General features: G+C 35.3%; 1 protein-coding gene across 3 annotated transcripts in view; it reads right to left on the bottom strand.

The window, feature by feature from the left end:
- The window catches only part of LOC127856380 (aladin-like), a 76,274-nt gene that overhangs the window by 48,986 nt on the left and 15,252 nt on the right, over nt 1–12,036 (bottom strand). For all 3 annotated transcript variants that reach the window (XR_008037991.1, XM_052392527.1, XM_052392525.1), the window contains exon 2: nt 2,389–2,507. Coding sequence is in view for 2 of the 3 variants with exons in the window: in XM_052392527.1 (XP_052248487.1) it covers nt 2,389–2,499 (111 nt within the window). In the remaining variant the exon portion in view is untranslated. The remainder of the gene's footprint in view (nt 1–2,388; nt 2,508–12,036) is intronic.

Here is a 12,036-nt window from a genome sequence, read left to right as displayed (position 1 = left end):
CCTTCCATTTTTTGTAAAACTTGTAATAGGGTGCATCACAATTTGAAAAATTTAGTATTTGTCACAGTTATTTTACTGAGAAGGGGTAGTACCATTGCGGTAGATAATTGAACTGTTAATCGGCACTACCCCTGGTAATTGTCATAACGCTTATGCTATCGGGCGAAACCATTGTTTAATACCGGTTTACAAGGTTATTTACCCAATAACGCAAATGTAATGGTCCATTGCCCTCAGGCATGCACCCGAAATGTTTTATGATGTTAATCTGGTTGTAAAACCCCATGATCGAAGTGTCAAAAGATATCGAAAACTGGTTCGAAATTTGGTAAAATAGCGCTGTAAAATATACTGTCCGAAAACTTAGAGACATAAATATCGGTCGAAAATTCGTTTGTCCGAAAATAAAGAGTCACGAAAAATAATTATTTTTGCTAAAAAAGGGGGTGTCCGAAAACTTAGAGTGTCCGAAAACATAGAGTAATTACGGTATTATTGACTTTTTGACGATGCTGCAAAGCATCGTCTAAGTTATCATATCATGAAAAAATTCTTCACAATGGCAACCTATGTAAAAGACCGAGCCAGTCCGATTGAGATAGCTCGATTTTTCTTATCGGCATACCTCGCTGATTATCATTGATAAAGGTATAGGAAGCTCAGCTATAAATAGGACAGCATATTCTGGGAAAAGATTTAATAATAGTTTGAAAACGTTAATAACTCATACCCACTTTCGATCAGGAATCATCATGAAATTATTGCCGTACTTAACGAACAAACATGCCTAAGCTTATTGAATTAGAGAAAAAGAACAATAATCAAAAGAGAAAAAGTATATGTTCATGCACATGGGATTGTGAAATCACGTCCGTACACATAGCATCATTAACTTAGGAAAGGAAACAACAAAATATAAAGTTTGGTATGATATACATGTGAAATTAAAGAGCATGGTGTAATTAAAGAGCATGTCAAGTTTTGAATTTATATACTGAAACGTAATGTTATAACCCACAAACGTTTTACTGTAACAGACAGTTTTTTAAGATAAGTGGTACAGAAAATACACGTCAAATACCTTTTTAAAGATATTTCAAGTTATGTTTGATCGAGAATGTAACCCGCCTCCCAGTTTCGCTGAAAGGATCAAGTTCCCCACGGGTACTACTTCCCCGTACCCCCAATTTTTTGTTCGTACCCATTTTTTTTCGTACCCAATTTTTTTTTCGTACCCAAATTTGTGCTTGTAACCAAATTTTTTTTTATAACCAATTTGTTTCCTACCCAAATTTTTTTCGAAACCAAATCTTTTTACGTACTTAATTTTTTTTTGGCATAATTTTTGTAACCAAAATTTTCGTACCCATTTTTTTCCTACCCAAAATTTTCATACCCACATACACAATTGTGGTGATGTAGATAAACTTAAATAGATGCTTTTATATCAATCCTCTTCAAAAGCATCGTCACACCAGTACTGTCAGTACTTTGATTTAAAAAGAATACAGTCAAAAGTTCACTTTGATCAGTATTCCTGGCATATCATTGTGGAATGTTAAACAAGTCACACTTTTCCTCGGTTAGCTGATTTACCCATTTATGCCTAGTGGACTCTCCCATCCTTCTAAATTGGATCAATTAATTTCCAAAATGAGGGATGTCTAGTATATTTATTTCTATATTTAGAATATTTGTTATAGAAATTCCTTTAAGCAAACAGCGCAGACCCTGATGAGACGCCACATCATGTGGAGTCTCATCTGGGTCTACGCTGTTTGCCATGGCCTTTTTTCTAGACACTAGGCATAAATGGGTTAAGCAGCACTAACTGCACATACTTATGCCAGTAAAAGATCTATCCCAGAAATGCACGAGTTTAGAAAACCCCACTAATCACCCCTGTACAAACAACGCTGGTCCATTATATCAACCAATGATAGCTTACAGCTTACTTTAACGGTTGATACAGTGTGTGATTTTGAAAGAATTATAAATGGGTCAGCTTTATTTCTACCAGCAGATTAGTGGGTTTTTCCAAAAAGAGTTTTTTCCGTGATACATGTATTGACAGCTGCCTTATTTGAATCAGATATAGGGGAAAAATGGCCGTAGAAAGGATTTTTTTACAAAACCCACATAAGTTACGTGGACAGGCAAGGGATTGAACATGCAATTAAAAGATTACTAGTCCAGCACTACACCAAATGAGCTAACCCACCAAGAAATCTGGACACAGCTCAATAGGCCTCAGGCTTGTAGAAATCTTTGTATAACTAGAAGTATAAGTGCTTATTTCAAGAATGTGTATAACTATATCAATCTTTTTGATTGCTTTTTGGTTCCATTTCATTTGAAACGGAATCAAATGAGGTATATATAACAAACCTTGACTTTGGCACTGTCCTGTGGTAGTGCTACAAATTCTCCCCCTTGTTCGGACACAGTTATATGCCCTTGCTTAGGCCCCAATGGGAAGGATTGGAAAATGCTGCACATGTCTCCGGCTGAAATGTACAATTATTGTTTAAAGTTTAGACAGACTTATACTGTAGCTTTTTTCAGTTTCTTTAGGGCCATTTTTCCATTACAGAGTATATATACTACTATTATATTATGAATATCCCTGCTCTATTCAGAATGCTCCAGAATGTAATATTTTACTAAAATAAAGAGTGTTCAAGTTACTATATGGTTATATTGTTAATGAACATTAATAACATTAAATTTTATTTTGGATATGTTACATGTAAGTAGCACAACTCTTTTGCAGTGTTGAAGTGATAACTTAAGTGCCAAACTAATTCAATGAGTAGCTTCTCAGATATAACTGTTTCCATAAGGCCGAAGATAAAAAGGTCCGTTTCAGGTCTCCTTGGGAAAAAAAACAGGGTCGGTAGGTAGGGATTTTTTATTTATTTTTTTCCAGGTACTAGAATGAAAGGCTACTAAAGCTTATAATAAGAAATACATGTATATATAATTATGCTTTGTTTGCTTGGTATTACATCTTATATGAACGAATGTATTATTATTATAATTTTTTATTTTTTATTTTTATTTTTACGACCCCAATAAAAAGTTGAGGGTCGGCGCCGATTCGGGAGACACAGTCGGGCGACTGGAAATGTTTGTTTTGGCCTAAACAAAAGCTGTCCCAAGACAGCATGCATGACTATTATTCTCCTTTGTTAGAATAGTGTACATTTTCTGTCTGTCATCTGATATATACCGGTAAATGACCACAAACACATAATCTGTAGTTGTTAAATAGCATATGTAGCTCAAAGCTGAAAATATATAATATATTAAAACAATGTTATCATGCCAGAAAACTAGATTTTCAAGTTTATACCAATATATTTAGTTGAATTTAATAAACTTTGAAAAAAGGTCTGCATCCAAGCTATCTCAATGTACATTCACATTTCCAATACAATACCTCTATCTAAAGTCAAAGTACTGAACGGAAACCAGTTTTGTATTTTTAGAAACAATGCCCTGACCTCAACAAGCCAATATATTATATCATATACAACATTTAAGCATTAACCAATTATTTTGCTCCTTGTCAAATGTTTGATTTCATAAATGCATATTGTTATATAGTATACAGACAACTACCAAACGGACAAGTTATATTTATATTTAGTAGTCTTATGGGCAAGTAAGTTATTTATCCCCACGCTTTTTAAAAGCGTGGGGATATTGAGATTATCTCCAGCGTCTGTCCATCTGTCTGTCTGTCTGTCAATCCTGGCCACTATCTCCTCCTACACTTTAAGCACTAGAACCTTGAAACTTACACACATGGTAGCCATGATCTGACCACTGGGTCAAAAGTTATGGGGGTTGGGGTGGGGAGGAGTAAGAGATTTTCCTGCGACCGCGATGCAAAAAAGGCTCATAACTACTAAGTCCCTTCAGATATTGCTTTCATATTTGGTATGCATGTGTATCTAGACACCACCTATCCACGCGCATACAATTTTTTACCCCTGTGAGTCGCTGTGACCTTGAACTTTGGGTCAGTTTTAAGGTTTCGAAATATGCGACCAAGATTCGAAAAAGGCTCATAACTACTGTGTCCCTTCAGATATTGCTTTCATATTTTGTATGCATGTGTATCTTGACAACACCTTTCCATGCGCATAATTTTTTTAACCCCTGTGACCTTGACCTTGAGGTAAGTTTTCAGGTTTTGAAATCTGCGACCGAGATTCAAAAAAGGCTCATAACTACTGTGTCCCTTCATATATTGCTTTCATATTTGGTATGCATGTGTATCTAGACAACACCTATCCATGCGCACACAATTTGTTACCCCTTTGACCTTGACCTTGAACTTTAGGCCAGTTTTCTGGTTTCGAAATCTGCAACCGGGATTTGAAAAAGGCTCATAACTACTGTGTCCCTTCAGATATTGCTTTCATATTTGGTATGCATGTGTATCTGGACAACACCTTTCCATGTGCATACAAATTTTTACCCCTGTGACCTTGACCTTGAACTTTGGGCCAGTTTTCAGGTTTCGAAATCTGCAACCGCGATTCGAACTAGAGCTTTGTCACAGACGTGACGTATACCCCCACATGCCGCATTGACACAGACTATTTTGCACGCTGTCTAAATGGTGATTTTTAAGAATAATTATGCCATTATTATTTATGGCAATTTTGACCTCTGAACTCTTGAATTCTTTTGCATGACACCCTGTCCAATGACTTTGAACAAAATTAATGTACAGAGTCATTTTAAAATCTCACAATGAATGACATAGTTATGGCTCGGACAAGCTCATATATGGCCATTTTTCACTTTTGAACTCCAAGTGCGACCTTGACCTTGAAGATATCTATGTAATTCATTTCGCATGACACATTGTCTAATGATTGTGAACAAATGTACCAAGTGATTTTAAAATCTCACAATGAATGACATAGTAATGGCCCGGACAAGATCATTTACGGCCATTTTTGACCTTGAACTCACAGTGTGACCTTGACCTTGGAGATATCGACGTTATTCTTTCCCGCGACACACCATCAAATAATGGTAAACAAATGTGCCATATGATTTTAAAATCTCACAATGAATGACATAGTTATAGGGCGGACAAGCTCATTTATGGCCATTTTTTACCTTTGAACTCAAAGTTTGACCTTGACCTTGGAGATATCAACGTAATTCTTTCGCGTGGCACACCGGTAAATGATGCTGAACAAATGTGCCAAATGATTTTAGAATCTCACAAATGAACAACATAGTTATGGCCCGGACAAGCTCATTTATGGCCATTTTTTACCTTTGAACTTAAAGTGTGACCTTGACCTTAAAGATATCAACGTAATTCTTTCGCATGACACACTGTCCAATGATGGTGAGCAAATGTGCAAAATGATTTTAAAATCTCACAATGAATGACATAGTTATTGCCCAGACAAGTTCATTTATGGCCATTTTTTATCTTTGAACTCAAAGTGTGACCTTGACCTTGGAGATATCGACGTGACATACCGTCCAATGATGGTGAACAAATATTCCAAATGATTTTAAAATCGCACAATAAATGATAAAGTTATGGCCCGTACATGCATTTGACCTTTCTTTGAACTCAAAGTGTGACCTTGACCTTGGAGATATTGACGAAATTCTTTTGCGCGACACACCGTCCAATGATGGTGAACAAATTTGCCAAATGATTTTTAAATCTCACAATAAATAATAAAGTTATGGCCCGGACATGCATTTGTCCTTTGAACTCCAAGTGTGACCTTGACCTTTGAGATGTTGACGTACTTTTTTCACACGACACACCGTCCCATGATGGTGAACAAATGTACCAAGTTATTTTAATATCTAACGATAAATGACATAGTTATGGTCCGGACAAACTTTTGGTTTAAAACACACTAAGTGACCCTGTGACCTAGTTTTTGACATGGCATGACCCATATTTAAACTTGAGCTATACATCATCTAAATACAACTTGTGACCAAGTTTGGTGAAGATCGGATGAAATTTCGGGACAGACAGACAGACCGACCGACCAACAAAGTGACTCCTATATAGCCCTGAACAACATAGTTATGGCTCGGACAAGCTCATTTATGGCCATTTTTGACATTTGAACTTAAAATGTGACCTTGACCTTGGAGATATCAACGTAATTCAGGCCTTTTCTGCTCAATTTTGGGAAAACGCCACACTGGAATTTTGGGAATTTCGTGTCATGAAAAACCCCATTTTGGGAATAAAAATAATCGCAAAACTGGCTCAATTGGGAAAAATAATCGCATGTAAATATTGTTTCTTATATTTCAAAGAAGCCGTTAACTGGTAAATAACAACTATTTTGATAACATATTATTAAAATATTACAAAATATTATAAACATGTGTGATAAGTGCTGTTTTTTAAATCTGATTTTGGGGAAAAGGCCTGGCCTTTTTTGAGGTGAAAAAATCTAGGGAAAAAAAGGAAAGTCTTAAATAATCAATTAAACATATCAATTAAACATATATTACTGTTTTTAAAACAAATTCAAGGCAACAGATAACTTAATTATGCAATATTTTTATATTTTCTTCACTGGATCAGCTTAACTTCTATATTTAAAGGTTTAAAAAAAAATAAAAAAAAATATATATTTTTTTTTTTGGGGGGGGGGGGGGGTGGGGGAATTGGGAATTTTTTTTTTCAATTGGGGAAAAAACCAACCAGATTTGAATTGGGAATGGGGCGGAATTTCGGACCTGTGGCATAAGGCGGAAAAGGCCTGTAATTCTTTCGTGTGACACTGTCCAATGATGGTGAGCAAATGTGCCAAATGATTTCACAATGAATGACAGTTATTGCCCGGACAAGCTCATTAATGGCCATTTTTGATCTTTGAACTCAAAGTGTGACCTTGACCTTGGAGATATTGACGTAATTCTTTCGCGTGACATACCGTCCAATGATGGTGAACAAATTTTCCAAATGATTTTAAAATCTCACAATAAATGATACAGTTATGGCCCGGACATGCATTTGACCTTTCTTTGAACTCAAAGTGTGACCTTGACCTTGGAGATATTGTCAAAATTCATTCGCGCGACACACCGTCCGATGATGGTGAACAAACACGCCAAATGCTTTTTAAATCTCACAATAAATGATAAAGTTATTGCCCGGACATGCATTTGACCTTTGAACTCCAAGTGTAACCTTGACCTTTGAGATGTTGACATACTTTTTTCACATGACACACCTTTCCATGATGGTGAACAAATGTACCAAGTTATTTTAAAATCTAACTATAAATGACATAGTTATCGTCCGGACAAACTTTTGGTTTAAAACACATTAAGTGACCCTGTGACCTAGTTTTTGACACGGCATGACCCATATTTAAACTTGACCTATACATCATCTAGATACAACTTGTGACCAAATTTGGGGAAGATCGGATGAAATTTTGGGACAGACAGACAAACCGACAGACAGACCAACCGACCGACAAAGTGACTCCTATAATTACCAATGGTAATGGGGGTATAAAAAGGCTCATAACCTCTGTGTCCCTTCATATATTGCTTTCATATTTGGTATGCATGTGTATCTGGACAACACCTTTCCATGCCATAAAATTTTTGACCCCTGTGACCTTGACCGTGAACTTGAGATCAGCGTTCAGGTTTTGAAATCTGCGACCACGATTCGAAAAAGGCTCGTACCTGCTGTGTCCCTTCAGATATTGCTTTCATATTTGGTATGCATGTGTATCTGGACAAGACCTTTCCATGCGCATAAAATTTTTGACCACTGTGACATTGACCTTGAATTTAAAGTGCGCATTTAGATTTTAAAATCTATTATGTGGTTATCTCGGCCGTCTGTCCGTCTGTCCTGGCCACTATCTTCTCCTACACTATTAGCACTAGAACCTTGACACTTACACACATGGTAGCTATGAGCATACCGTATGTGCGACAGTTCACTATTTGGAATTTTGATCTGACCCTTGGTCAAAAGTTATGGGGGTTGGGGTGGGGCCGGATCAGAGATTTTCACTCATTGTTTTAGGTTATTTTACATTAACTTCTTCAATTCTACACCCATTTACTTCAAATTGATACTGAACATCTCTTATAACAATACGGTCAATCTCAACTATGCATGGCCCCATTACCAACCCTGGGGCGCCCTTGGGTCAAACAAGCGGTGTTTTCTAGTTTTAGATTATGCCAACCCTGTATTGATATTTCATCAAATATTTGACTTTTATACTGAGCATGAAAATGATTTAAATGAAATTAATTTAATAATTGACATTGGATAAACTTATTATAATGAATCCAAATTATAATGCAAATTAAATTTGTGGTACGAGATTCAGGGCTCTTTCTTCCCCCCAAAATGGTTGCCAAATTAAACCATTTACTAAAGCTGGCAAGTAAACGCTAAATCTGTGTTTTTTCTCACTATTTTGGGAATGGGTCTGGGTCCTTTTGCAATGGGGAAAAATTTCATGAAGGTTAGTGGCAAACACTTTCCCAAAACACAACTTCTAAATCTGTCATGCCAACAATCTAAGTGTAATGCAATATTTGAAAACAAAATCCACAAAATGGTGATATATTTTTTTATATGCCAAAAATGATGCCAAAAGCAACATTCTTTTCACACGTGGTTAGCATGTGGCTATATTAATAAGTAAAAACTTCATTTTGAATAAAAAATAATCAAATTATAACAAAAAATCGACTTCTCTGAATAAATATTTCACTATCAAATATACTGTAATACACCGTAAAAATGCAGTCATAAGTCAAGTTTTTTTCCTACAAAAATTGATTAAAATTATAGTCTCGACATTTGAGATCGTTCATGAAAACAATCTAGGTAGATCAATCCCTGCGTCGTCGCAGTAATGGTTGTTAAAATTGTTGTTGTCATAAAAACTCATTGATTAACTTGATTTACAATGCAAAACATCTCATTTTACTGACGCGAATTTAATCATATCTTTTTAACTTCATTCACTTTTGCTTTATTTTGATAATTTAATCCAAAGTTTAATGTTAGCAAGTGTTTTTTTTTTACTGGAATTGTAAACAATGAGTCAGTAAAAGTCTTCCGAAAATGTGCACTCCCTGTGATTTGAAAGTTTGACGTCATCAAAGGAAAGCCGCTTCCTGTCTAAAGCCATAAATGGACACATTTCTTGACATCAAAATTGGCTTTCTTTGTACAATCAACATGCTACTCAATGGCAATCGTCAAAATAAACAAGACTATTGCCAAGCAATATATGTCCCCTACCGACTCCACCATTGTCAGAAATTCCACCATTGTCAGATTAAAAAAAAATATATTTGTTGCCATAGCAACCAGAATTTTTGACGTAGGAACAAAATGAAATGACGTGCATAATGTTTAAATTGCCATCTATCCATGTTCCATATTTAATGAAAAAAATATGAAGAACTTTTAAAAGTTATCGCAGGATCCAGAAAACCATCATTTTCAGCAGTATTTCTAGTCTATTTGTTGCCATAGCAACCATAATTCTTGATGTAGGAACAAAATAAAATGATGTCCATATTGCCATCTATCCATGTTTCATGAAAAAATATGAAGTTATCGCAGGATCCAGAAAAGTGTGACGGACAGACAGACTGACAGAGCGCAAACCATAAGCCTCCTCCGGTGAAACCAGTAGGGGACAATAATAGCATGTGCATAGCTCTGCCTTTTGAATCTTTTGCAGAGAATGGAGTTGGAGTTTAACGGTTAATTCAGAAAGTGTTTTATGCAAGTTGAGTTCGGATTTGCCAGAATTACTCTGCCTAAGCATTGAAACGACAAATACATTTGTCTATGACTTTCCGAGAAATACCCATTAGTTTGGATTTACAAACTTCTTGTAGATTTCAGTCTTGGATCGGGTCAGATCAGCGACAAGTAGGTCAAGCAAGTTGTGTATCGTGTTGTTTCTTAAAATTTTACCCAGCATTTGTTAAAATATTGCAAGATGTACATTTTCAGAAAAGAAATTCATTGCTGGGTTGAATAAGTCCAAGTTCATAGAAATTGCTGCACAATTGATGAAGTTATGGCTGTTCAAAGCTAGACATGGCGTAAGCCCGTCGGCACGTCGGACGGTGAAATGCAAGATAGTCGGACTTACTGTCCAGTAATTTTTGTTTTGAAAAAATGTAACCCCCTTGTAGTTTTCACAAACAAAATTACTTTGTGGTTATCGGATAATGATATTTCCAAATATAAAAAGTTAATTTTTGCCAAATTTCGTAAGACAGTAGCATATATACATTGCAACATCATAAATTCCATAAATTATTCCAAACGTGAATAATTTCATATAGTTGCGAAAGTAGTCGGACATTTACTTTTTTTTTCATTTTGTTGCATGCAAGTCGACGGTCAATAAAAAAAATTGCCATGCTCAGCGAAAATGACAATTAAAAATCAAACTATCAATGGACAACATATAATTAGCATGGATTAATGAAAAGCGTTTGTCATTGAACGATGGAGAATACGTTTTATATACAATTGACACATTGTCATTAGAAATTTATGAATGTCACAGAATTAGTGTTCATAATTTGGACATTATTCTACTCGTGAAAAGAAATCTAACAAGATTATCCCTGGAAAATTTAAACATACAAACATGATTCGATTTATATGTTTGTGGATCTGTGTATAATCAGATTCATGTGCATATTCTGCTTTATTATGTTTGTCACTCTATACAGTTTACTATTATGGCATTTTAGTGAAATGGAAGATAAAAGATAAACGTTTTTAATATATTAATAAATCTGTGTTAAAAACATCAATAAAACTGTTTATATGTGTAAAAAAAATTCCCAAACTAAAAAATACACTTAATTTATTTAATCTATAATCAGGCTGTTCACACTTTTTTTGCCCTTTCATAAATCAACCACATTAAACATTTACTTTTTGAGTTAACTATGCAATGTCCCTCCAGGATCAAACACTTTAAATTGAGGCCTGTAAAATTAACAACCGGCCCGTAAATTATTTCTCCTTGTCTGGCCTGTAAATTGTGACGGTCTTGCGCCATGTCTGTCAAAGCGATGCACCCTGTTTTGGGGTCATTTTGAGTTAAATACCTTGTTATATACATGTATATATATTTGATAGTGATATTTTATATTAAGAGAAGTTGATTTTTTGTTATAATTTGATTATTTTTTATTCAAAATGATGTTTTTACTAACTAATATCATAGCCACACGCTAACTAGTCTCAATTATAAGACGCGCAAAGAATGTAGAGATACTTTTTATATGGGCTAAATTCTTTGGAACATCTCATCGGTGAAGGACCCATTATGTGTTGGACACCAGAAAGTTTAAATTTTCATCAATTTGCGTAAAATTGCAAAATAACATTACCAACTCATTCAGTTTTAGTTCAGAAGTCCATTTTTACCTCAAATATCGTCGAATTGAAGTTAGAAAGGCATACATTTTTCAGTTAAACTTCTGTTTAAATCGCAACAATATCACTGACCTCTTGCCATATTATGAAACAGATTTAAATATTAACCAGAAGGAAAACAGTCCACCATATTTTGAATGGTTCAACCGTTGTACGCTCCAAATATTACCAATATAAAAAGTAGCTTAATATTTGAGAGCGCTGAGAGCATCAACAAGTTGGACTACACGCTTACCACCTGTGATCCTTTCTGTTGAAACGCCTTACATTTAATAATACAGGCTCAAGAATATCAGGCCAAATATCAAGCCACACAATACTTTAGCGTCTTTGGCAACGTGGTTAGAGCGTCAGATTACCACTCGGCAAACCTTGGTTCAAGATCATACACTTTAATCCAGTCACATCTTTTCAGATGCTTCTTAACTCTCTGTGTGCAAAATAGCCAATACAAAACAGTAAAATAAATCTCAATGGGTAATCCACGTCGTTTGCAAGTTACAAGTTCTGCAAATGCATACTGTTGTGTAACCTGTAATAAATGTATTAGCAGT

The sequence above is a fragment of the Dreissena polymorpha genome, chromosome 13 (assembly GCF_020536995.1).
Source record: "Dreissena polymorpha isolate Duluth1 chromosome 13, UMN_Dpol_1.0, whole genome shotgun sequence".
Taxonomy (NCBI): Eukaryota; Metazoa; Mollusca; class Bivalvia; order Myida; family Dreissenidae; genus Dreissena; species Dreissena polymorpha.
Note: the sequence above shows the minus strand (reverse complement) of the source record. Positions and strands in the feature narration are given on the sequence as shown.